This window comes from Myiozetetes cayanensis, unplaced genomic scaffold (genome assembly GCF_022539395.1).
Source record: "Myiozetetes cayanensis isolate MyiCay16 unplaced genomic scaffold, myiCay2020 scf112, whole genome shotgun sequence".
Lineage (NCBI taxonomy): Eukaryota > Metazoa > Chordata > Aves > Passeriformes > Tyrannidae > Myiozetetes > Myiozetetes cayanensis.
This window is the reverse complement of record NW_026086738.1, coordinates 58,276-84,020: the sequence shown is the minus strand read 5'-3', so window position 1 is coordinate 84,020 and position 25,745 is coordinate 58,276. Positions and strand designations below refer to the sequence as shown.

The window sequence follows — 25,745 nt, the reverse complement described above, 5'->3', positions numbered from 1 at the left end:
GGCCAAGCCTTGGCCCACCCTGGCCTCGCTTCAGGTCCCGCTGGCCGCGCCTGGGGCCACCCTGGCCAAGGCTGGGGCCCCCCCAGCCCACGCTGGCCGTGCCTCAGGTCCCACTGGCCAAGCCCCGTCCCCCCCTGGCCGTGTCCCCAACCCCCAGCCTCCCACCCCATTCCAGCCCCACCCCTGGCCCCACCCCAGGGTGGGGGCGTGGGTGTCCAAGCCACAAAGTCTGCAGGGTGGGCGTCCAGGGTGGGTGTGGGGGTGTCCGAGAGCCCCCAGGCCGGCGTGGGGCGGTGCTGGGTGGTGTGTGGGGTGGGTGGGGGCTCAGCTCCAGTTTTTGTGTTTTTGGGGGGTGCAGAGAGGGGGAGGTCGCTCAGAGCGACGGCGGCTCCAGGGGCTGGACGGGCGACTGCGGCGACGGAGGGGGTCCGGGGGCGAGGGCGGCGCCGGGGCGGGGAAGGGGTGGGGACAGAGGTGGTGACAGCGGTGGTGACGAGGGGGGCACGGAGGAGGAGGAGGAGGAGGGCGAGCTGGGGGGGGGCCGGCGGCGGCGGGGCCGGGGGGCTCGAGGGGGCCGGTTGTAGAAAAAGAAGGGGCACTGCTGGATGAAGAGTTCGATGATTGTCTGGTAGGTCCTGGTGGCCGTCAGCGCGTCCATCGTGCTGAAGTCCGGCCGCATCAGCGTCGGCCAGAAGCAGATGGACAGGTTCTCGCTCGTCATCAGGTTCACACGGTGGTTGTGGCTCACCCTGGGGGGCAAACAGGGACATGGTGACAATGGGGACATGGTGACAATGGGGACAGGGACAGGGACATGGTGACAATGGGGACAGGGGGACAATGGACAGGTTCTCGCTCGTCATCAGGTTCACTCGGTGGTTGTGGCTCACCCTGGGGACAAGGACAGGGGACAGTGAGGACAGGGGGACAATGGGGACAGAGGGACAATGGACAGGTTCTCGCTCGTCATCAGGTTCACACGGTGGTTGTGGCTCACCCTGGGGACAAGGACAGGGGACAGTGAGGACAGGGGACAATGGGGACAATGGGGACAGGGACAGGGTGACAATGGGGACAGGGACAGGGGGACAATGGGGACAGGGGACAATGGGGACGGGGACAGGGGGACAATGGGGACAGGGACAGGGGGACAATGGACAGGTTCTCGCTCGTCATCAGGTTCACCCGGTGGTTGTGGCTCACCCTGGGGGGCAAACAGGGACATGGTGACAATGGGGACAGGGACATGGTGACAATGGGGACAGGGACAGGGACATGGTGACAATGGGGACAGGGGAACAGTGAAGACGGGGACATGGTGACAATGGGGACAATGGACAGGGTGACAATGGGGACAGGGACATGGTGACAATGGGGACAGGGGGACAATGGACAGGTTCTCGCTGGTCATCAGGTTCACACGGTGGTTGTGGCTCACCCTGGGGACAAGGACAGGGGAACAGTGAGGACAGGGGGACAGGGGGACAATGGACAGGTTCTCGCTGGTCATCAGGTTCACCCGGTGGTTGTGGCTCACCCTGGGGACAAGGACAGGGACATGGTGACAATGGGGACAGAGACATGGTGACAATGGGGACAGGGACATGGTGACAATGGGGACAGAGACATGGTGACAATGGGGACAGGGACAGGGGGACAATGGGGACAGGGACAGGGGACAATGGGGACAGGGACATGGGGACAATGGACAGGTTCTCGCTCGTCATCAGGTTCACACGGTGGTTGTGGCTCACCCTGGGGACAAGGACAGGGACATGGTGACAATGGGGACAGAGACAGGGACACGGTGACAATGGGGACAGGAACATGGTGACAATGGGGACAGGGACAGGGGGACAGTGAGGACATGGGGACAATGGGGACAGGGACAGGGGGACAATGGGGACAATGGACAGGTTCTCGCTCGTCATCAGGTTCACACGGTGGTTGTGGCTCACCCTGGGGGGGAAACAGGGACATGGTGACAATGGGGACAGGGACAGGGACACAATGGGGACAGGGACATGGGGACAATGGACAGGTTCTCACTCGTCATCAGGTTCACATGGTGGTTGTGGCTCACCCTGGGGACAAGGACAGGAACATGGTGACAATGGGGACGGGGACAGGGGGACAATGGGGACAATGGGACAGGACAGGGAATGGACATGGGACAATGGACAAGTTCTGTCGTCATCAGGTTCACCTGGTGGTTGTGGCTCACCCTGGGGACAAGGACAGGGACATGGTGACAATAGGGACAGGGTGACAATGGGGACAGGGGGACAATGGACAGGTTCTCGCTGGTCATCAGGTTCACCCGGTGGTTGTGGCTCACCCTGGGGGGACAGGGACAGGGGGACAATGGGGACAGGGACAGAGGGACAATGGACAGGTTCTCGCTGGTCATCAGGTTCACTCGGTGGTTGTGGCTCACCCTGGGGACAAGGACAGGGGACAGTGAGGACAGGGGACAATGGGGACAGGGACAGGGGACAATGGGGACAGGACAGGGGACAATGGGGACAGGGACAGGGGCAGGACAATGGACAGGTCTCGCCGCATCAGGTTCACACGGTGGTTGTGGCTCACCCTGGGACAAGGACATGGTGACAATGGGGACAGGGACAGTGGGGACAGGGACAGGGACAATGGGGACAGGGACAGTGGGGACATGGGGGACAATGGACAGGTTCTCGCTCGTCATCAGGTTCACTCGTGGTTGTGGCTCACCCTGGGGACAAGGACAGGACATGGACAATGGGGACAGGGGACAATGGGGACAGGGACAGGGGACAATGGTGACAATGGACAGGGGGACAGATGGGGACATGGTGACAATGGCGACAAGTACAGGGACATGGTGACAATGGGGACAGGGACAGGGGGACAATGGGGACAAGGACAGGGGGACATGGTGACAGGGACAGGGGGACAATAGGGACAGGGGGACAATGGGGACAGGGACAGGGACATGGTGACAATGGGGACAGGGACAGGGGGACAATGGGGACAGGGACAGGGGGACAATGGGGACATGGGGACAATGGGACAAGTTCTCGCTCATCATCAGGTTCACACGGTGGTTGTGGCTCACCCTGGGGGGACAGGGACAGGGGGACAATGGGGACAGGGACAGAGGGACAATGGACAGGTTCTCGCTCGTCATCAGGTTCACACGGTGGTTGTGGCTCACCCTGGGGACAAGGACAGGGGACAGTGAGGACAGGGGACAATGGGGACAATGGACAGGGTGACAATGGGGACAGGGACAGGGGGACAATGGTGACAATGGGGACAGGGGGACAATGGACAGGTTCTCGCTGGTCATCAGGTTCACTCGGTGGTTGTGGCTCACCCTGGGGACAAGGACAAGGACATGGGGACAATGGGGACAGGGGGACAATGGGGACACAGGGACAGGACAATGGGCGAGTTCAAGGCCCTTCCCAAGTTTTGGGATTCCCACAGTGACAATGGGTACTGGGGTTCCCCAAAGCCCTTCCCAGGTTTTTGGGGTTCCCCCAGGTTTTTGGGGTGCCTCCAGAGGTCTGCCCAGGTTTTTGGGGTTCCCCCAGGTTTCTGGGGTGTACCCAAAGCCCTCCCCAGGTTTTTGGGGTTCCTCCAGGTTTTTGGGATTCCCCCATGTTTTTGGGGTTCCCCCAGAGCCCTCCCCAGGTGTTTGGGGTGCCCCCAGGTTTTTAGGGTTCCCCCAGAGCCTTCCCCAGGTTTTTGGGGTGCCCCCAGGTTTTTGGGGTTCCCCCATGTTTTTGGGGTGCCCCCAGAGCCCCGCCCAGGTTTTTGGGGTGCCCCCAGGCCCCCCCAGACCCACTTGTGGAGGTGTCCGATGACGTATTTGAAGACCTCGTAGTTCTCCCTGGGGAACTTCCTGAGCACCTCCCGCAGCGCCTGCAGCTTCTGCTCCCGGTCGTTGATCTCTGCCAGGGGGAAAACGGGAATTTGGGGCCCTGGAATTGCCTCCCCCACGGAATTCCCGCTCTGAGGGCTGGGATTTTGGGGGCCGGAAAGATGGTCGTGGGTGTCACCCCCTAAAAATTACCCCCCAAAAATTACCCCTCAAAAATCATCCACAAAAATCAACCCCAAAAAATCACCCCCCAAAATCATCCCCAAAAATCACCCCCCCAAAAATTACCCTCAAAAATCACCCCCCAAAAATCACCGCCCTAAAAATCACCCCCAAAAATCACCCCCCAAAAATCACCCACAAAAATCACCCCCCAAAAATCACCCCCCCAAAAATTACCCCAAAAAATCACCCCTCAAAAATCACCCCCCAAAAATCACCCCCAAAAATCACCCCCAAAATCACTCCTCCAAAATCACCCCTAAAGTCACCCACAAAAATCACCCCCAAAAATTACCCTTAAAAATCACCCCCAAAAATCACCCCCAAAAATCAACCCCCAAAAATCACCCTCAAAAATCACCCCTCAAAAATCACCCCCTCAAAAATCACCCTCAAAAATCACCCCCAAAATCACCCCCCAAAAATCACTCTCACAAAAATCACTCCCCAAAAATCACCCCACAAAAATCACCCCCAACAAAATTACCCCCAAAAATCACCCCCAAAAATCACCCCTCAAAAATCACCCCTCAAAAATCACCCCCAAAAATCACCCTCAAAAATCACCCCCAAAAATCACCCCCAAAAATTACCCCAAAAATCACCCCCTAAAAATCACCCCACAAAAATCATCCCCACAAAAATCATCCCCCAAATCACCCCCAAAAAATCACCCCCTAAAAATCACCCTCAAAAATCACCCCCCCAAAAAGCACCCTCGGGGGGCACAGCGTGGACTGAGGGGGGGAAAGTCTGGGGTTGGGAGGTGGGATCTGCAGTGGGAGGGGTTAGCTATGCAAATGAGGTGGGTGGGGTTAATTAACAGGGTTAATTAAGGGGTCAGGGCCCCCAGATCATCGACACCCCCAAAAGCAACCAGGACTGGGGGAGCATCTCCAGCCAGGAATGGGATTGGGAGGTGGGAATTCAGGGGTTGGGATCAGCAGTGGGAGGGGCTAGTTATGCAAATGAGGTGGGTGGGGTTATTAGTAAGGTTAATTAATGGGGTTAATTAGGGGGGGTCAGGCCCCCAGATCATCGTTTGCCCCCCCAAAACAACCCCAGGGCACAACCAGGACTGGGGAAGAATCTGGAATTGGGGGGTGGGAATTCCAGGGTTGGGACCACCAGGGGAGGGCCTAATTAAGCAAATGAGATGGGTGGGGTTAATTAATGGGGTCAGGCCCCCAGATCATCATTTGCCCCCCCAAACAACCCCAGGGCACAACCAGGACTGGGAGGGGGGGGAGAATCTGGGATTGGGGGAATTCCAGCGATGGAACCATCACTGTGAGGGGCTAATTAAGGAACAGCAGGTTAATTAAGGGGGTAAATTAGGGGGTAAATTGGGGGGTCAGGCCCCCAGATCATTGTATGCCCCCCCAAACAACCCCAGGGCACAACCAGGACAGGGGTGGGGAGGGAAGAATCTGGGATTGGGGGAGTGGGACCATCACTGTGAGGGGCTAATTAAGCAAAAGCAGGTTAATTAAGGGGGTAAATTAGGGGGTCAGGCCCCCCAAGACTCACTGTGGGCCTCCACCAGCTCGGCCTGCATCGTGTAGGGCACCAGGGGCTCCGGCAGCTCCGAGAAGAAACTTTTCATGGCCCCGGCCACCGTGTTGACCGTGAAATCCTTCTCGGCCAAGTCCAGCCCATGGTCTGGGGGGGAGAAAAGGGATGGAATTTGGGGGGGTCACACCCCGAAAACACACCCAGGGAGCAGTTTGGGGGACACAGAGCCTGAAATTCCCACCCAGGGAGCAGTTTGGGGGGTTCAGAGCATGAAATTCCCTCCCAAGGAGCACTTTGGGGGGTTCAGAGCCCGAAATTCCCTCCCAGGGAGCAGTTTTGGGGTACACAGATCCCAAAATTCCCTCCCAGGGAGCAGTTTTGGGGCATTCAGAGCCTGAAATTCCCACCCAGGGAGCAGTTTGGGGGGCTCAGAGCCTGAAATTCCCTCCCAAGGAGCAGTTTGGGGGGGTTCAGAGCCCGAAATTCCCTCCCAAGGAGCAGTTTGGGGGGTTCAGAGCCTGAATTTCCCTCCCAGGGAGCAGTTTGGGGGTTCAGAACCCAAAATTCCCTCCCAGGGAGCAGTTTTGGGGGGGCTCAGAGCCCGAAATTCCCTCAAAGGGAGCAGTTTGGGGGACACAGATCCCAAAATTCCCTCCCAGGGAGCAGTTTGGGGGGCTCAGAGCCCGAAATTCCCTCCCAGGGAGTAGTTTGGGGGGTTCAGAGCCCGAAATCCCCTCCCAGGGAGCAGTTTTGGGGTACACAGAGTCTAAAATTCCCTCCCAGGGAGCAGTTTTGGGGGGGTTCAGAGCCCAAAATCCCCTCCCAGGGAAGAGTTTGGGGGGCTCAGAGCCCGAAATTCCCTCCCAGGGAGCAGTTTGGGGGCTCAGAGCCCAAAATTCCCTCCCAGGGAGCAGTTTGGGGGACTCAGATCCCAAAATTCCCTCCCAGGGAGCAGTTTGGGGGGCTCAGAGCCCAAAATTCCCTCCCAGGGAGCAGTTTTGGGGGGTTCAGAGCCCGAAATCCCCTCCCAGGGAGCAGTTTTGGGGTACACAGAGTCTAAAATTCCCTCCCAGGGAGCAGTTTTGGGGACACAGATCCCAAAATTCTCTCCCAGGGAGCAGTTTGGGGGGGCTCAGACCCAAAAAACACCCCCCAAGGAGCTCAAGGAGGAGTTTGGGGGGGCACAGACCCCAAAATCAACCTGGAATCTTTTTTTTGGGGTGCCCAGGCCCATTTTTGGGGTGCCCAAGCCCATTTTTGTGGTACCCAGGTCCATTTTTGGGGTGCCCAGGCCCATTTCTGTGGTGCCCAGGTCCATTTTTGGGGTGCCCAGGTCCATTTTAGGGTGCCCAGGCCCATTTTTGAGTGCCCAGGTCCATTTTTGGGGTGCCCAGGTCCGTTTTGGGGTGCCCAGAACCATTTTTGGGGTGCCCAGACCCATTTTGGGGTGCCCAGGTCCATTTTTAGGGTGCCCAGACCCATTTTTGGGGTGCCCAAGCCCATTTTTGGGGTGCCCAAGCCCATTTTTTGGGTGCCCAAGCCCATTTTTTGGGTGCCCAAGCCCATTTCTGGAGTACCCAGGTCCATTTTTTGGGTGCCCAAGCCCATTTTTAGGGTGCCCAGACCCATTTTGGGGTGCCCAGACCCATTTTTAGGGTGCCCAAGCCTGTTTTTAGGGTGCCCAAGCCCATTTTTGGGGTGCCCAGGCCCATTTTGGGGTGCCCAGACCCATTTTTTGAGTGCCCAGACCCATTTTGGGGTGCCCAGACCATTTTTTGAGTGCCCAGACCCATTTTTGGGGTTCCCAGACCCATTTCTGGGGTGCCCAAGCCCATTTTTGGGGTGCCCAGGCCCATTTTGGGTGCCCAGACCCATTTTTGGGTGCCCAAGCCCATTTTTGAGTGCCCAAACCCATTTTGGGGTGCCCAAACCCATTTTTTGGGTGCCCAGGCCCATTTTTGGGGTGCCCAGACCCATTTTTGGGGTGCCCAGGTGCCTTACCCTGGTCAAACTGCCGCTGCAGACTCTCCATCTCCGACTTGTTGCCGCTGACCCGGTAAATCCCTTCGGTGCTCAGCCCTGCAGGGGACAGCACAAACCTCATTCCCATCTTCCCCCTCACCCCAAAATCCCGGATTTCTCCCTTCCCTGCCCTTCCCAAAGTTTGCCAAAGGTCAGGATTAACTTCAGCCTGGGATTCTGGGGCCAAAAGAGAAAAAACAAACCCAAAGGAACGAGAAGGAGCTGCCTCTTCCCTCCTTTCCTGGTGCTGTCTCCCCCTCCAGGGAAAAATTCCAGAGGGAATAAAAGCCTGGAGCTCATTTTGGGCTGTCCCAGGTGGAGAATTTGGCACTGGCAACCCCTGGGGAGGGGAAGGAGGAGCCCAAAAAGGTGCCACCCTCAGCAGAACTGAAGGGTCTGGGGTGGGACCCAAAACCCCAGGGTTGGTGCCTCTCCAGGGAATAACGAAAGTTCCTTCTCCAAGGGAATAATGAAGGATCCAGGGAAGGGGTTGATGCTTCCCAAAAAACCTGGGGAACCCAAAAAAATGTCCCACAAACAGGATCAGCCCTGAAGGGTCTGGGGTGGGACCCAAAACCCCAGGGTTGGTGCCTCTCCAGGGAATAACAAAAGTTCCTTCTCCCAGGGAATAATGAAGGATCCAGGGAAGGGGTTGATGCTTCCCAAAAATCCTGAGGAGTCCAAAAGAGGGTTCCACAAACAGGATCAGCCCTGAAGGGTCTGGGGTGGGACCCAAAACCCCGAGCTCGGTGCCTCTCCAGCAGGTTCCTCCTCCCAAGGGGAACAACAAATTCCTTCTCCCAGGGAACAACAAATTCCTTCCCCCAGGGAATAACAAAGTTCCTTTTCCCAGGGAATAACAAAGGATCCAGGGAAGGGGTTGATGCTTCCCAAAAAATGTCCCACAAACAGGATCAGCCCTGAATAGCTTGGAATGGGATCTGAAACCCCAAGGTTGGTGCCTCCCCAGCAGGTTCCTCCTCCCATGGGAACAACAAATTCCTTCCCCCAGGGAATAACGAAGTTCCTTTTCCCAGGGAATAATGAAGGATCCAGGGAAGGGGTTGATGCTTCCCAAAAAACCTGAGGAGCCCAAAAGAGGGTCCCACAAACAGGGCCAGCCCTGAAGGGTCTGGGGTGGGACCCAAAACCCTGAGGTTGGTGCTTCTCCAGGAGGTTCCTTCTCCCAGGGGACAACAAATTCCTCCTCCCAGGGAACAACAAAGTTCCTTTTCCCAGGGAATAACGAAGGATCCAAGGAAGGGGTTGATGCTTCCCAAAAAACCTGGGGAACCCAAAAGAGGGTCCCACAAACAGGGTCAGCCCTGAATAGCTTGGAATGGGACCCAAAACCCCGAGGTTGGTGCTTCTCCAGCAGGTTCCTCCTCCCAGGGCACACCAAACTTCCTTCCCCCAGGGAACGCCGCGGGATCCCGGGAAGAACCCTGGGGCTCTTCCCAAAAATCCTGAGGAGTCCAAAAGAGAGTCCCACAAACAGGGTCAGCCCTGAATAGCTTGGAATGGGATCTGAAACCCCAAGGTTGGTGCTTCCCCAGCAGGTTCCTCCTCCCATGGGAACAACAAATTCCTTCTCCCAGGGAATAACAAAATTCCTTTTCAGAGGGAATAACGAAGGATCCAGGGAAGGGGTTGATGTTTCCCAAAAAACCTGAGGAGCCCAAAAGAGGGTCCCACAAACAGGATCAGCCCTGAAGGGTCTGGGGTGGGACCCAAAACCCCAAGGTTGGTGCTTCTCCAGGAGGTTCCTCCTCCCATGGGAACACCAAACTTCCTTCCCCCAGGGAACGCCGCGGGATCCCGGGAAGAGCCCCCCGGGGGGGTTGTTCCCAAAAAACCCCAAAGGCCAGGCGGGGAACTCACCGGTGGCCTCGATGTACTCGATGCAGCGCTCGATGAAGACGGGGATGGGCCGCTCTGGGGACACCACGCTGGCCAGGGGCACCCCGAAGTAGCTGCTCTCCCACGTGCTCTTGGTGATGGAGGGCCTGGGCTTGGGCTTTGGTTTCTGCGAGGAATTTGGGAATATTTTTCAACATTTTATCCCATTTTTTTGTTGTCTTTTGGGGGGTTCTTCCGGATTTCGGAGGGGGAGGTTTTGGTTCTTTTTAGCAATTTTTTTTTTTGGTGATGTTTTTTGGTTCATTTCGAATGAGTTTAGATCCCTTTTCTGCCTTTGGAGAATTCTGTTTCTGCTCATTTTTCACTCTTTTTGGGGTCGTTTTAACGTTTTCTGCCTTTTTATAATTGTTTCAATTCCTGCTCGTTTTTCACTGTTTTTGGGATTGTTTTAATATTTTCTCCCTTTCTATAATTCTCTTTATTTCCACTGTTTTTTCACTGTTTTTTGGGGTCGTTTTAACGTTTTCTCCCTTTCTATAATTCTCTTTATTTCCACTGGTTTTTCACTGGTTTTGGGGTTGTTTTAACATTTTTTGCCCTTCTATAATTGTTTTAATTTCCTCTCATTTTTCACTATTTTGGGGGTTGTTTCAACATTTTCTGCCCTTTTACAATTCCTTCAATTTCTGCTCGTTTTTCACTGGTTTTGAGGGGTTGTTTTAAAGAATTTTGGATAATTCAGAATCTCTAGGACCCCCAAACCCCCCCTCACCGGGACACACCTTGGTGGTCCTCCTGAGGTTGCGCAGGACGTTCCTCCTCCTGGATGGGCCATTCTACGACCACTGGGAGTCCCTCCCGACCCAAAACATTCCCTGATCCAACCAGGAGCCAAAACATCCCCTGATCCAACCAGGAGTGACCCCAAAACACCACCTACAGCTTCCCCAGGACCCTCAAACCCCTCCAGCCCAGGACACACCTTGGTGGTCCTCCTGAGGTTGCGCAGGACGTTCCTCCTCCTGGATGGGCCATTCTACGACCACTGGGAGTCCCTCCTGACCCAAAACGTTCCCTGATTCAACCAGGAGTGACCCCAAAACACCACCTACAGCTTCTCCAGGACCCTCAAACTCCCCCCTCCACCGGGACACACCTTGGTGGTCCTCCTGAGGCTGTGCAGGATGTTCCTCCTCCTGGATGGAGCATCCCATGACCCTCCTGGATCCCTCCCAGCTCAGAACATTCCCTGATCCAACCAGGAGCCAAAACATCCCCTGATCCAACCAGGAGTGACCCCAAAACACCTTCTCCACCCCCCACCTCAGGACACACCTTGGTGGTCCTCCTGAGGCTCCGCAGGACGTTCCTCCTCCTGGATGGAGCATCCCATGACCCTCCTGGATCCCTCCCAACCCAAAACATTCCCTGATCCAACCAGGAGCCAAAACATCCCCTGATCCAACCAGGAGTGACCCCAAAACACCTTCTCCACCCCCCACCGCAGGACACACCTTGGTGGTCCTCCTGAGGCTGTGCAGGATGTTCCTCCTCCTGGATGGGCCATTCCCTCAGGAATTGGACTCCATGACCCTCCTGGATCCCTCCCAGCCCAAAACATTCCCTGATCCAACCAGGAGTGACCCCAAAACACCACCTACAGCTTCTCCAGGACCCTCAAACTCCCCCCGCTCACCAGGACACACCTTGGTGGTCCTCCTGAGGCTGCGCAGGATGTTCCTCCTCCTGGATGGAGCATCCCATGACCCTCCTGGATCCCTCCCAGCTCAGAACATTCCCTGATCCAACCAGGAGTGACCCCAAAACACCACCTACAGCTTCTCCAGGACCCCCAAACCCCTCCAGCCCAGGACACACCTTGGTGGTCCTCCTGAGGCTGCGCAGGATGTTCCTCCTCCTGGATGGACCATCCCGTGACCCTCCTGGATCCCTCCCAATCCAAAACATCCCCTGATCCAACCAGGAGCCAAAACATCCCCTGATCCAACCAGGAGTGACCCCAAAACACCTTCCCCAGGACCCTCAAACTCCCCCCCCTCACCAGGACACACCTTGGTGGTCCTCCTGAGGCTGCGCAGGATGTTCCTCCTCCTGGATGGACCATTCTACGACCACTGGGAGTCCCTCTCAACCCAAAACATTCCCTGATCCAGCCAGGAGTGACCCAAAACATTCCCTGATCCAACCAGGAGTGACCCCAAAACACCTTCTCCACCCCCAGCCCAGGACACACCTTGGTGGTCCTCCTGAGGCTGTGCAGGATGTTCCTCCTCCTGGATGGACCATTCCCTCAGGAATTGGACTCCATGACCCTCCTGGATCCCTCCCAGCTCAGAACATTCCCTGATCCAACCAGGAGTGACCCAAAACACCACCTACAGCTTCTCCAGGACCCTCAAACTCCCCCCCCTCACCAGGACACACCTTGGTGGTCCTCCTGAGGCTGCGCAGGATGTTCCTCCTGCGCGGGTCCTCCCCGTCGGCCGCCTCGTAGGGGATGACGGCGTTGTCGCCCTTGTAGCAGCCCTGGGAGCTCTGCTCCTCGTCCTTCTTGCGGCCGGGCCCCAGCTCGTCGTCGCTGCCCAGGCTGAGGCTGGGCCGGTACCCGGCGAAGCGGCCGAGCCGGGGGCAGCGGGCTCGGTACAGGGTGGGCTTGGCGGCCGCCGGGGCCTTGCGGCCGCGCTCCAGGGAGCTCGTGTCCATCTCGCTGTCCGAGCCGTTGCCGCTGCCGTTGGTGGACTGCGCCTTGTTGATGTTGCGCACGGTGATGATCTTGCCCTGGGTGCTGTCGTGGGGCACCGAGTAGATGTTCTCCTCCTCGCTGCGCGGCTTCACCACGGCGTCCATGGGCTCGGCGTAGTCCGAGGGGTCGAAGCAGTCGGCGGGCAGCCACCCCCCCGAGGACACCGACCTCCTCTGGCCGTCCCGCTGCGCCTGCTCCAGGTAGGAGAGGTCGCCCTTGATGTCGAAGTGCACGGGGGGCTTGGGCTTCACCGGGGGAGGCACCTTGTTGTTCAGCTTGCTCTCGAAAGTGCTGACGACGGAGATGAAGGACAGCCCGTCGTTGCCCTCCAGCTCCATGGAGAGCTTCGAGTGGTCCTTGGGCAGGGCGGGCACGGCGGGCTCCTCGCGGAAGGGGCTGTAGCCGGGGGGCTCGGCGTCCTCCTCCGAGTCCTGCAGGTTGGAGTTGCAGAGGGGGGAGCCGGCGCGGGGCGAGTTGAAGACCTCCTCGGTGGTGCTGCAGGCCTCGGCCGCGTTGTCGTACATGTGGGTGGCCTCCACGACGTTCTTCTTCTCCACCACGTCCTTGAAGAAGGGCTGGAAGAGCTCCAGCTTGTGCTGCACGGGCTGGCCGCAGGCCACGGCGGCGAAGCGGCCGTCGATCTCCTGGGCGATCTCCTCGCCCTCCGCCAGCTGCTCGCGGCTCACCTCGTTGTCCAGGATGTCGGCCGAGCCGTCGGTGAGCGCCACGAGCTGCACGGGCACGATGTCCTGCACCTCGCACAGGAAGGCCCTCAGCATGGCCAGCGACGCCCGGCGCCGCGCCGAGTAGAAGAGGATGTAGCCGTGCACCAGGCGGCTCTTCCTGACGCCGAAGGACGAGTGGTAGGACAGCAGCGACAGCTCCGTGCGCCGCCGGTGCGGCCCCACGGCCAGCTCGAGCAGGACGGAGCCGCCGCCGGCGCCGCCGCCGCCGGGCCGGTAGGGCTGGGCCTGCAGCAGGGGCAGCAGGACGTCGTCGGCGCCGAAGGGGTCCCCGCACATGAGGCACATGACGATGCGCAGGTCCACGTCCGCCAGCTCCTTGAGGCCCGGGGTGGAGCCCACCAGGTTGAGGTTGCGCTTGGAGTCCAGCAGGCCCTTGAGGACCTGGCTGATCTGCTTCTCGTTGATGTTGCGGCCGTAGCCGATGCCGGCCGACGCCGGGTCCAGGAAGACGCACTGCAGCTTGCTGGCGATCTGCTGGCCCTGCTGGATGAGGCTGTGCAGGGTCTCGCCGCTCGCGTCGCCCCTCTTGTTGACCAGCACCAGCGTCAGGGGCAGGTGCACCAGGTGGTTCTCCCGGCGGCCCACGGTGGACTCGCGGCTCTTCTCGATGCTCTCCACCACGTAGGACAGCGACTCCTTGGAGTTGTAGAGGCACAGGCAGCCGTGGGGCTGGAAGGTGGGCGTCTGGAAGGCGTTGACGGGCAGCCGCACGTTGCCCTCGATGGGCCGCAGCGACAGCTCGTACATCTTGCCCTCGATGACGTACTTGTCGTCGTTGGTGCAGAGCGCCCGGATCTCGTTGGCCAGCTCCCGCGCCAGCCCGTCCTTGCCCAGGATCACCAGGTTGATCCTGTCGACGCCCGAGTCCAGCAGCAGGTTCCTCTGGTTGCGCTCCGAGGGCCGGATGAAGCGGGAGCTGAGCAGCTGCTCCACCTTGGAGTCGACGCAGCCTGGGCAGCTGGGGCACGTCTCCTTGGTGGGGTGGTACACGAAGTGGATGTGCTTCAGGACGAGGGCGTCGCGCTCGGCCTGCAGCTTCTGCAGGGCCTTGAAGCGCTGCTCCTCGCCCAGCACGTCCTGGATGACGCCCATCTTCTCCTTGCTGGGCTTGGCGTCCAGCTCCAGCTCGTAGAACAGCTCCGAGTACTCCAGCAGCAGCTCCTGGAACTCCTCCTTGGCCCTGTCGATGATCTGCTTCTGGTGCTTGCCGTAGATGTCCATGTAGACGGACTCCTCCAGCCACATGTAGAAGTCCTCGTTCATGATGAAGCTCCGGGCCTCCTCCCAGGGCTTCCCGGGCGTGACGAAGGGCGACGTCTCCAGGTTCTCCCGGAAGGCCCTCCTCATCTCCGCCCTCCTGCGCTCGTTCCTCAGCTTCTCCAGGTGGGCCTCGTAGAGCTGCTCGGCGGGCTGGGTCTCCATCAGGTCGAAGGGGATGCGCTCGTTCTCCACGTTGTCCACGTGGCTCGTGGCGTCCCAGGGCGTCTCCTCCAGCACCACGAACCACTTGAGGAAGTCGGGCTTGGCCTCCAGCAGCTTCTCCACCTTGCCCCGGCCCAGGTGGTCGATCTCGTCCAGGTCGGGGATGAGGGCGTCGAAGGCCTGGGGCAGCAGGGCCAGGTACATCTTCCGCCGGCGCTCGATGTGCTCCTGCTTGAGGCGGTGCACGTGCTGCAGGAAGAGCTTCTTGGCCTTCTGCGTGCCCTCCAGGTACACGTAGTCCTGGTACTCGGGCGACGGCAGCATCTTGCGGCTCACGCTGGGCCACGCCTCGTTGTGGCTCTTGACGATGCGGCTCACGAGCCACTCGTACTTGTCCTTGGCCGCCGCGATCTGCTGGCTCTGCTGCTTCAGCGCCTCGAAGTAGGGGATGATCTTGGCCTTGCCCCGGCTCTTGTCCACCAGCTGCACCAGGGTGCCGAAGGCCAGGTCCACGTTGACGTTGGAGCGCGCCGAGGTCTCCACCACCTGCAGGTTCTTCTTGCCCAGGGCGAAGGCGTGCGCGTCGCGGATGTAGCGCTCCACGCCCTCGTCGCACTTGGTCAGCACCACCACCACGGGCTTCTTGGTCTTGGCCAGCTGGTTGTAGAGGTTGGACACGAACTTGAGCTGCTCGTCGAAGTTCCTGTTCATGCCCCGGCTGACGTCGACGCAGAGCAGGAACCCGTCCACCAGCAGCTTGCCGTCGGGCATCTGCTTCTGCTCGAAGTCCTGCTCCAGCCCCAGCTGGTCGGTGCAGAAGTACATGAGCTTCTCGGCCGACGCCAGCTTGGTGGCCGCCGCCCGCTTGATGTAGGGCTGCAGGGCCGTGCTGCGGTGGGGCTGGAAGGTCTGGTCGTCGATGAACTCCGTCTGCTCCACCACGTGCATCCTGCACTCCACGCACTCCTCCAGCGCCCGCACCACCTCCCCCCAGTAGAGGAAGTGGTCATTGTTGACCACCCTGCCCCCGAAGTCACTGGTGCTGAGGACCGACGTGTGGTCCAGGTGGAACTCGTCGGCGCTGGGCCGCACGAAGCGGTTGCAGAGGCAGGACTTGCCCACGCCGCACTGCCCCTTCTCCTTCTCGGTGCCCGACAGCCCCACCACGCTCACGCTGTAGGTGGGAATGCGGCCGTCCTGCTTCCTGGCCATCATCATTGTGCGCACATCCTGTCCCCGGCTCACTCGCTGCTTGCCGAGAGGGCTCCGCGGCTCGGGGGGCGGCGCTCAGGGCGCCGGGGACGGGGCGCTCCTCGCTCCCATCCCGGCCGGGCCGGCGGCGCCTCAGTCCGTGCTGCTCCCCGTCCTTGGGCGGCCGGCGAGTCCCCCTTGGGGCAGAGAGAGAGAGAATGAGATGGGATCAGCGGTTTGGGGGTCCGGCCAAGGGGGTGGTGGGGAGGGGTCGGACCCGGCCAAGGGGTCGCCGTGGTGGGCAAGGGTTCGCCACAGCCCCCAGCGCTCATTTGTGGCTTCACCACCCAACCAAGGGGTCACCGTGGTGGGCAAGGGTTCGCCACAGCCCCCAGCGCTCATTTGTGGCTTCAGCACCCACACTCACGGCTTCAGCACCCAACCAAGGGCTTGCCATGGTGGGTATGGCTTCACCACAGCCCCCCAACACTCACTTATGGCTTCACCACCCAACCAAGGGCTCACCAGCTAACTGGAGACTCACCAGGGTGGGCACAGAGTCCCCACCCAACCAAGGGGTCGCCGTGGTGGGCACAGAGTCCCCACCCAACCAAGGTCTCACCATGGTGGGCACAGACTCACCAGCTAACTGGAGACTCACCAGGGTGGGCATAGAGTCCCCACCCAACCAAGGGCTCGCCGTGGTGGGCACAGATTCACCAAAACCCCCCAACACTCATGGATGGCTTCACCACCCAATGGGGGGCTCACCATGGTGGGCACAGATTCACCACCCAACCAAGGTCTCACCACGGTGGGCACAGAGTCCCCACCCAACCAAGGGCTCGCCGTGGTGGGCACGGCTTCACCACAGCCCCCCAACCCACACTGATGGCTTCAAGAGCCAACCAAGGGCTCACCGTGGTGGGCACAGAGTCCCCACCCAACCAAGGGCTCGCCGTGGTGGGCACGGCTTCACCACAGCCCCCCAACACTCACTCATGGTTTACCCACCCAACAGAGGGCTCACCGTGGTGGGCACAGCCCCCAACCCCTCACTGGTGGCTTCTCGGGTAAACTCTGAAGGTCCCTGAGGGTCCCTCCACCCCAAATACCCTCCATGATTGACTGGGGGACCCCTGAGGGTCCCTCCACCCCAAAAACCCTCCGTGATTGACTGGGGGGTTGCTATGAGGGTCCCTCCACCCCAAAAACCCTCCATGATTAACTGGGGGGGGTTCTGAGGTGGAGCGGAGGAGAGTTTGGGGTGGAACACAAGGGTTTGGGGTGGAACACGAGGGTTTGGGGTGGAACACGAGGGTTTGGGGTGGAACACGAGGGTTTGGGGTGGAACACGAGGGTTTGGGGTGGAACACGAGGGTTTGGGGTGGAACACGAGGGTTTGGGGTGGAACACGAGGGTTTGGGGTGGAACACGAGGGTTTGGGGTGGAACACGAGGGTTTGGGGTGGAACACTTGAGGATTTGGGGTGGAACACGAGGGTTTGGGGTGGAACACGAGGGTTTGGGGTGGAACACGAGGGTTTGGGGTGGAACACGAGGGTTTGGGGTGGATTTGGGGTGGAACACGAGGGTTTGGGGTGGAACACGAGGGTTTGGGGTGGAACACGAGGGTTTGGGGTGGATTTGGGGTGGAACACGAGGGTTTGGGGTGGATTTGGGGTGGAACACGAGGGTTTGGGGTGGATGTGGGGTGGAACATGAGGATTTGGGGTGGATTTGGGGTGGAACACGAGCATTTGGGGTGTTCCCAGGATTTGGGGGGAGTGCCCTGGGAATTCCCAGCTCCCCCATTCCCTGGGAATGTCACCAGGAATGTCCCTTATCGGTGGCGCGTGTCCCTCCCCGGGGGTGGCACCCGGAGCACGTGGGTGCTCTGCTGCCAGGCCTTTAATTACTCCCGCTAATTACCCGGCCCTGGCTGGGCAGGAGCAGTCACTCCCTCCCCGGGGGATCCCGCTGGGAATGCCGCCCTCATTCCAGGTTATCCCTCAATCCCCCCCCACCTTCCCGAGGGACAACCCTGGGTGGGTGCTGAGCCCCCCCCTCCCCGATCCTGGAGGGGATCCAGAGTGTCCTGATCTTGCCCCTGATCCTGCCTTGCTGCTCCCACCTCCCTGATCCAAGTGGGAATGTCACAGGGGTGCAGGAATTCCCTCCTGGGGCTGGATTTTCTCACACCACCCTCCAGGGAGAGGAAAGACCCGGAAAAGGATCGTGGGGATCTTCCTAAAATTAAGCTTTGGAACCACCTGGATCCCAAACACCTCGATCTCCCGCAGCAAGGGGGGCATCCCGGACTCCATGGAGCCTCCTGGGCCTTCCCTGCTCCCCATTCCAAAGGGATTTTCCCAATTTTCTGCAGGAAATGCCTCCCCCCCCCACCTCCACCTTGAGTTGTGGAGCCACCGACTGCGGAGCCCAAACCCTGCCACGAGCGAAGGCAGCGACTCCAGAACTCCAGGGGGAGGCACAGGGGATCCCAATCCCATTCCCAGGGAATTCTGGATTCGGGAACAACCCATGGGACGTGGCCTGGTGGCAGCAGTGCCCGAGAACCGGGAAATTTGGGGTGAAATTCAGGGTTTTTTTCCCCCCCGGGGTGGAGAAGCTGCCCCGTTCTCTCCTGGGATTCCACGGCGGGATTTTGGGAGCAGAAGCAAATTCCAGAGGCAGCTCCTCCACCACTTCCACCTTGCCTGTTCCCAGCAGCCCAAATACACCCCAAAAATCACAACCCCAGCACACCCAGAACTACAGAAATCCAAGCAAACAACACTTAACCCCCCACATACACTTTGGAGAATCCCTGGGAAGGAATTCCTGGGAAGGAATTCCCAGCAGCTCCAGAGCTTTTAAAACCAACCTTTGACACCCCCTCCCCTAAAAAAAAAACACCACTTAAGGTTTGGGGAGATGGAACAGCAGCTTTGGGGGATCCCTCCCCCCCCCAACCCCGGCCCCGTTCCCACCACGTGCCGGGAATGGGGACAAGGAACCCCCCACCACACAATTCCCAGGAATCCAGGAGGTTGGGAATGTTCTCCCCCTCCTCTCCCACCCTCGGGAGCCCCCTCAGCTCACCCCGAGGACCCCCCCCCGAGGGTGTCCCTCCTGCTGCTCCGGGGCCGTCCCCGCGCGCGGCGCTTTCGCTTCGTGCCCCGAAATAAAATCCCTGAGTCAGGAGTTACTCATTGACACCAAAGTCCACCCCGGGAGCACCAGGAAGGAGGGACCCACTCCAGTAATTCCCAGCCAAGCAGAGAGGTGAAGGGAAGGGAGGGAGAGGGGTGGAAAAAAAAATTTCAGCTCTCGTTTCCTCCTCGGGGATTTGGCAGCGAAGAAAGGACACCAAAAAAACCCCAAAATAAACCAAAAAAAAACTCATAAAAAGGTGTTTTCTGTCGCCAGGTGACGATCCCGGGATCCTGGGGTTGGAATTAATGATCTGCTCGGTTAAAGGAGTTTCCCAAACCCTGTCAGAGCCGGGACTGAGCGATCCTCACCCTCCCTGGGGTCAGCACAGAGAGGGACTCCGGTCTGGGATCCCAAAACTCCAGTCTGGGATCCAGGAAATCCAGTTTGGGATCCCCAGAACTCCAGTCTGGGATCCAGGAAATCCAGTTTGGGATCCCCAAAACTCCAGTCTGGGATCCCATCCAGTTTGGGATCCCCAGAACTCCAGCCTGGGATTCCCTTCAGTTTGGGATCCCAAAACTCCAGCCTGGGATCCAGGAACTCCAGTCTGGGATCCTCAGAACTCCAGTCTGGGAACCCATCCAGTTTGGGATCCCAGAACTCCAGTCTGGGATCCCATCCAGTCTGGGATCCCAGGAACTCCAGTCTGGGATCCCATCCAGTTTGGGATCCCCAGAACTCCAGTCTGGGATCCAGGAAATCCAGGTTGGGATCCCCAAAACTCCAGTCTGGGATCCCATTCAGTTTGGGTTCCCAAAACTCCAGTTTGGGATCCAGGAAATCCAGTTTGGGATCCCCAGAACTCCAGCCTGGGATCCCATCCAGTTTGGAATCCCAAAACTCCAGTCTGGGATCCAGGAAATCCAGGTTGGGATCCCCAGAACTCCAGCCTGGGATCCCATCCAGTCTGGGATCCCAGGAACTCCAGTCTGGGATCCAGGAAATCCAGTTTGGATTCCCAAAACTCCAGTCTGGGATCCAGGAAATCCAGTTTGGGATCCCCAGAACTCCAGCCTGGGATTCCCTTCAGTTTGGGATCCCAAAACTCCAGCCTGGGATCCAGGAAATCCAGTCTGGGATCCCCAGAACTCCAGTCTGGGAACCCATCCAGTTTGGGATCCCAGAACTCCAGTCTGGGATCCCATCCAGTTTGGGATCCCCAGAACTCCAGTCTGGGATCCCATCCAGTTTGGGATCCCCAGAACTCCAGTCTGGGATCCAGGAAATCCAGTTTGGGATCCCAAAACTCCAGTCTGGGATCCCATCCAGTTTGGGATCCCCAAAACTCCAGTCTGGGATCCCATTCAGTTTGGGTTCCCAAAACTCCAGTTTGGGATCCCATCCAGTCTGGGATCCCAGGAACTCCAGTCTGGGATCCCATCCAGTTTGGGATCCCAAACTCCAGTCTGGGATACCATCCAGTTTGGGTTCCCAAAACTCCAGTCTGGGATCCCATCCAGTTTGGGATCCCAAAACTCCAGTCTGGGATCCAGGAAATCCAGTTTGGGATCCCAAAACTCCAGTTTGGGATCCAGGAAATCCAGTTTGGATTCCCAAAACTCCAGTTTGGGATCCAGGAAATCCAGTTTGGGATCCCCAGAACTCCAGCCTGGGATCCCATCCAGTTTGGGATCCCCAGAACTCCAGCCTGGGATCCCATTCAGTTTGGGATCCCATCCAGTTTGGGATCCCATCCAGTTTGGGATCCCATCCAGTTTGGGATCCCATCCAGTCTGGGATCCCATCCAGTTTGGGATCCCAAAACTCCAGTTTGGGATCCAGGAAATGCAGTTTGGGATCCCAAAACTCCAGTCTGGGATCCAGACATCTGGAGTGTCCTGGGAATGCTGTTCCCAAGCTCTGGGGTGTCCTGGGAATGCTGCTCCCTGAAATTTGGGGTGTCCTGGGAATGCTGTTCCCTGCAATCCAGAATGTCCTGGGAATGCTGTTCCCAAGCTCTGGGGTGTCCTGGGAATGCTGCTCCCTGAAATCTGGACCTGCAGCCTGGGAGCATCTAGGTCACGTCCCAGCATTGCCAAGGCCTTCTGAATGGGGTTGCTCTCCATCCCTCCTTCCATCCATGCATCCATCCCTCCATCCACACATCCATCTCTCCATCCATCCATCCAGCCTTCCCTTCATTCCCTTCTCCATCCATCCATGCATCCTTCCCTCCATCCATCCATCCATCCATCCCCCTACACATCCATCCCTCCCTCCATCCATTCCTCTATTCTTTTCTCCATCCATCCCTCCATTCCTGCATCCATCCCTTCATTCCCTTCTCCATCCATCCACCTACCCATCCAGCCCTCCATTCATGCTTCCCTCCATCCATCTCTCCATCCCCCTACTCATCCATCCCTCCCTCTGCTCCTCTCTCCATCCATTCCTCTCTCCATCCACTCCTTCATTCCCTTCTCCATCCATCCCTCCATTCATCCCTCCCTCTGTTCTTTTCTCCATCCATCCATCCCTTCATTCCCTTCTCCATCCACCCCTCCAACCACTCACCCATCCCTCCATCCACTCGTCTGTTTTCTCCATCCATCCATCCCTCCATCCATCCATCCATCCATCCCTCCTTTCATCCCTCAATCCCTCCAACCACCCACCCATCCCTCCATCCACTCGTCTGTTCTTTTCTCCATCCATCCCTCCATCCATCCCTCCCTTCATTCACTCATCCATTCCTCCATCCATCCATCCCTCCATCCCTCCATTCCAGATGGGATCCAGAGCCAGGGATGGAGCATCCATCCCACCCAGGAATGGATCCACACTGGGATGGACCATCCATCCCACCCAGGAATGGATCCACACTGGGATGGACCATCCATCCCACCCAGGAATGGATCCAGAGCAGCCTGGACCATCCATCCCACCCAGGAATGGATCCAGAGCCAGGGATGGACCATCCATCCCACCCAGGAATGGATCCAGAGCCAGGATGGACCATCCATCCCACCCAGGAATGGATCCAGAGCCAGGGATGGACCATCCATCCCACCCAGGAATGGATCCACACTGGGATGCACCATCCATCCCACCCAGGAATGGATCCAGAGCCAGGGATGGACCATCCATCCCACCCAGGAATGGATCCACACTGGGATGGACCATCCATCCCACCCAGGAATGGATCCACACCGGGATGGACCATCCATCCCACCCAGGAATGGATCCAGAGCAGCCTGGACCATCCATCCCACCCAGGAATGGATCCATACTGGGATGGACCATCCATCCCACCCAGGAATGGATCCACACCGGGATGGACCATCCATCCCACCCAGGAATGGATCCACACTGGGATGGACCATCCATCCCACCCAGGAATGGATCCATACTGGGATGGACCATCCATCCCACCCAGGAATGGATCCAGAGCAGCCTGGACCATCCATCCCACCCAGGAATGGATCCAGAGCAGGGATGGACCATCCATCCCACCCAGGAATGGATCCAGAGCCAAGGATGGACCACCCATCCCACCCAGGAATGGATCCACACTGGGATGGACCATCCATCCCACCCAGGAACGGATCCACACTGGGATGGACCATCCATCCCACCCAGGAATGGATCCAGAGTCAGGGATGGACCATCCATCCCACCCAGGAATGGATCCACACCAAGATGCACCATCCATCCCACCCAGGAATGGATCCACACTGGGATGGAGCATCCATCCCACCCAGGAATGGATCCAGAGCCAGGGATGGACCATCCATCCCACCCAGGAATGGATCCAGAGCCAAGGATGGACCATCCATCCCACCCAGGAATGGATCCAGAGCCAAGGATGGACCATCCATCCCACCCAGGAATGGATCCAGAGCCAAGGATGGACCATCCATCCCACCCAGGAATGGATCCACACCGGGATGGAGCATCCATCCCACCCAGGAATGGATCCACACTGGGATGGACCATCCATCCCACCCAGGAATGGATCCAGAGCAGCCTGGACCATCCATCCCACCCAGGAATGGATCCATACTGGGATGGACCACCCATCCCACCCAGGAACGGCTCCACAGCACCCAGAACAACCCAACCCCTCCACCAATCCCCCTGTGCTGATTCCCAGCTGGAAAATCCACGAAGTCAGAGAAGGAAAGGTCAGGACACGGATCCCAACTCCCCAAATCCCACCTCCAACCCGGCACCAGGAGCTCTGGGAGCGCCCAAAATCCTAAAATCGGGACTTCTGGGGGTTATTTTGGGGGGTGGCAAAGGAAAAAAATGGGATCTCCCGAAGCCTCTGGGAATGGGAATGAGGATGGAGAGAGGGGGAACAGAATAGGAGGAAAAGGGAATTGAAATGGATTTTGCCAAGATCTGTCCCAATCCTGAAGGAGCACAGGACCCTCCTCCAGCTCCTCTGAATCCAGGAGGATCAGAGGGCAGTGGGACCCTGGAGGAACCTCAGCACCTTTTTGGGCTTTCCCCGTTTAAAATCCCGGGATAAACCAGGAAAGCAACGACCTGGAACCATCCAAAAAAATCCCATCACCGGGGCCGGCCCGGGATTGAAAACCCCCAATTCCTGAGGGAATGGGGAGAGGGGGGGAGAAGAACTAACCCCCCCCAACCCCCCAGGGGTTTTTCTATTCCCAGAGGAATCAGAGCCCCCGTTTCCCTGGAAAAGCCCCCACAGAGAAAGAATCTTTGTGCGAGGCTCCGGCTCCCGCCGGCGATTCCCGACGGGAATCAAAAGGCGCTTTTTTGATCGCCGGGGGCATCGAATCCCTCCCAGGACACGGGGGATGGAGAATCCCGGCCCGGGGGTCCTAGGGGGTTTAGGGGAAATTGGAGTCGCTGCCCCCGCAGGAAAAGCCAGGGGGGAAGGTGAGTTGGGAGGGGGGAGGAAAATTTGGGAAAAGGGGATGGGGTGGGAATAAGGGGGATGATCCCACACCCCAAAAAGAGACACAAACACACACCCCACCCACACACTCACCCAGTTTTGGGGGGCTGAGGAGGGGGAAGGTGGGTCTGGGGGTCCCCCTCGGAACCCTCCTTTCACAGGGCACAAATTTGGGGAGGGGTTGTTGTTGTTCTCACCCTCCCCACCCACCCAAAAGTGGGGAGATAGGGTGATCACCCCCCCCTCCAAAGCAGGGTAGACCCTCCCCCATAAAAGGGGGTCCTTGCTTGGGGAAGGGGGAGAAGCCCCCCAAGTTCTTAATGGAGAGGAAGGGGGGACGTCTCTTCCCTCCACCCCCTTGCTGGGGGGGTATTGATATTTTGGGGAGGGGTCTCACTTCTCCTCCTCCCTAAATTGGGGGGTCACCTTCCCATGGAGAGGTCTTTAGGAGGGGTCACCCGGCCCATCTGAGGGGGTCTCCCCTCCCTGGACCCCTCCCCTAATAAATAAGGGGGGTGGTCTCTCCTCCTGAATCACTCCTCTAATGCAGGGTCTCCCCTCCCTTAAATGGGGGGGGGGTGTCTCCTCTCCCCTAATTAGGGGGGGGTCTTCCCCCTCAGTATCTCTCCCCTAATTGGGGGTCTCTCATCCCAATACCTCTCCCTTAATGGGGGGTCTCCCCTCCCCTAATGGGTGGGGGGTCTCCCCTCTCCTAACAGAGGAGTCTCTTCTCCCACTGCTCATCCCCTAATTGGGGGTCTCCCCTCCCAATAGCCTTCTCTTAAAGGGGGGGTCTCCCCTCCCCTAATAGGGGGGGTTTCTCATCCCAATACCCCTCCCCTATTGGGGGGGGACTCACCCCTCCCATAACGGGGGGGGGGGGGTCTCCCCTCCGCGCCCCTCCCCTTCAGCCGGGGGGTCTCCCCTCTCCCCAAGGCAAGGGGCCTGCCCTCCCCAGCGCCCCCATTCCCGGTGGAGGGGGGTTGGGGTGGGATTAGGGGGGGTCTCCCCTCCTCGCCCCCCATCCCCGGCGCGCGCGCGCGTTTTAATGGGGTGGGGGTTTGTCCTTCCTTCCCCTGCCCCCGCGGGGTCCGTGGTCCGGCCCGGCGGGCGCGCGGCGGGCGGGGGTGGGGCAGCCCATTGTTCGCGGCCGGGGGAGGGAGGAGGGAGGTTGGTCGGGTTTGTGAGGGGTAGAGCGGGAGGGTGTGGGGGGATTTCTGAGGTGGAGGCGGAGGGAAAAGGGGGTTTGTTTGTCTCTCTTACCGGCGAGGCGGCGGCGGCGGCGGCGTCGGGCCGGGCCGGGGGCGGCGGGAGAAGGCGCCATGTCCCCGCTCTCCGGGGCGGCGGCGGCGGGCGGGGCGAGGGCGGCGGGGCCGCCGGGGCGGGCTCGGCCTGTAATGGCGGCGGCTCCTTCCTCCTCCTCCTCCTCCTCCTCCTCCTCCCCTCCTCCTCCTCCTCCTCCTCCTCTCCCTCCGCCTCCCGCGCTGAGGGGAAGGGGGAAACAGCAGGAACGGGGGCGCGTGCGCGGCAGGAGGGGCTCAGGATGGATGGGAGAGAGAGGGGGAATAACGGGAGGAGGGGCTCGGGATGGGGATGGATGGGCGGGGGGATAACGGGAGGTGGGGGCGGGATCGGGAGAGGCGGGAATTTTGGGGGGAACGGCGAGAGAAGAGGGGGGAGCGGAGGGAGGGGAGGGGGCGTGGCCAAAGTTGAGGGGAGTGGCCAAGGGAGAGTGGGAGGGGCCAAGGGGAAGGCGGGAGGGCGGTGGGTGCGCACGCGCAGTCGGGGTGTGTGTGTTGGGGTCTCCTGGCTGGGGCGCCCCCTGGCGGCGGCGGGAAGGGCGGAACCGGGAGGGGCGGAGGGGGAACGGGACGGGCAGGACGGATCGGGGAGTTCCCGGAACGCCGTGAGGGGCAGGTGTGTCTGGGGGAGGAGGAGGAGGGACGGGCGGCAGGAACCGGGAAGGGCGGGGGAGTGGGCGGGACCGGCACCGGCACCGGGGCGGGCAGAGGGAGCGCGGCGGATGCGCACGCGCGGTCTGTGC

At 59.4% G+C, this 25,745-nt stretch overlaps 1 protein-coding gene across 1 annotated transcript; it reads right to left on the bottom strand.

The window, feature by feature from the left end:
- Positions 1-373: 373 nt before the first annotated feature.
- On the bottom strand, positions 374-25,129 carry ARHGAP35 (Rho GTPase activating protein 35). The gene is made up of 8 exons (XM_050306100.1): positions 24,965-25,129; positions 11,933-15,807; positions 9,509-9,653; positions 7,607-7,684; positions 5,621-5,752; positions 3,833-3,938; positions 1,180-1,204; positions 374-724 (listed from the first exon to the last, which is right to left on the bottom strand). The coding sequence occupies exons 2-8, from the start codon at positions 15,635-15,637 to the stop codon at positions 374-376; spliced, it is 4,542 nt and encodes a 1,513-aa protein (XP_050162057.1). The 5' UTR covers positions 15,638-15,807; positions 24,965-25,129.
- Between the last annotated feature and the right edge of the window lie 616 nt (positions 25,130-25,745).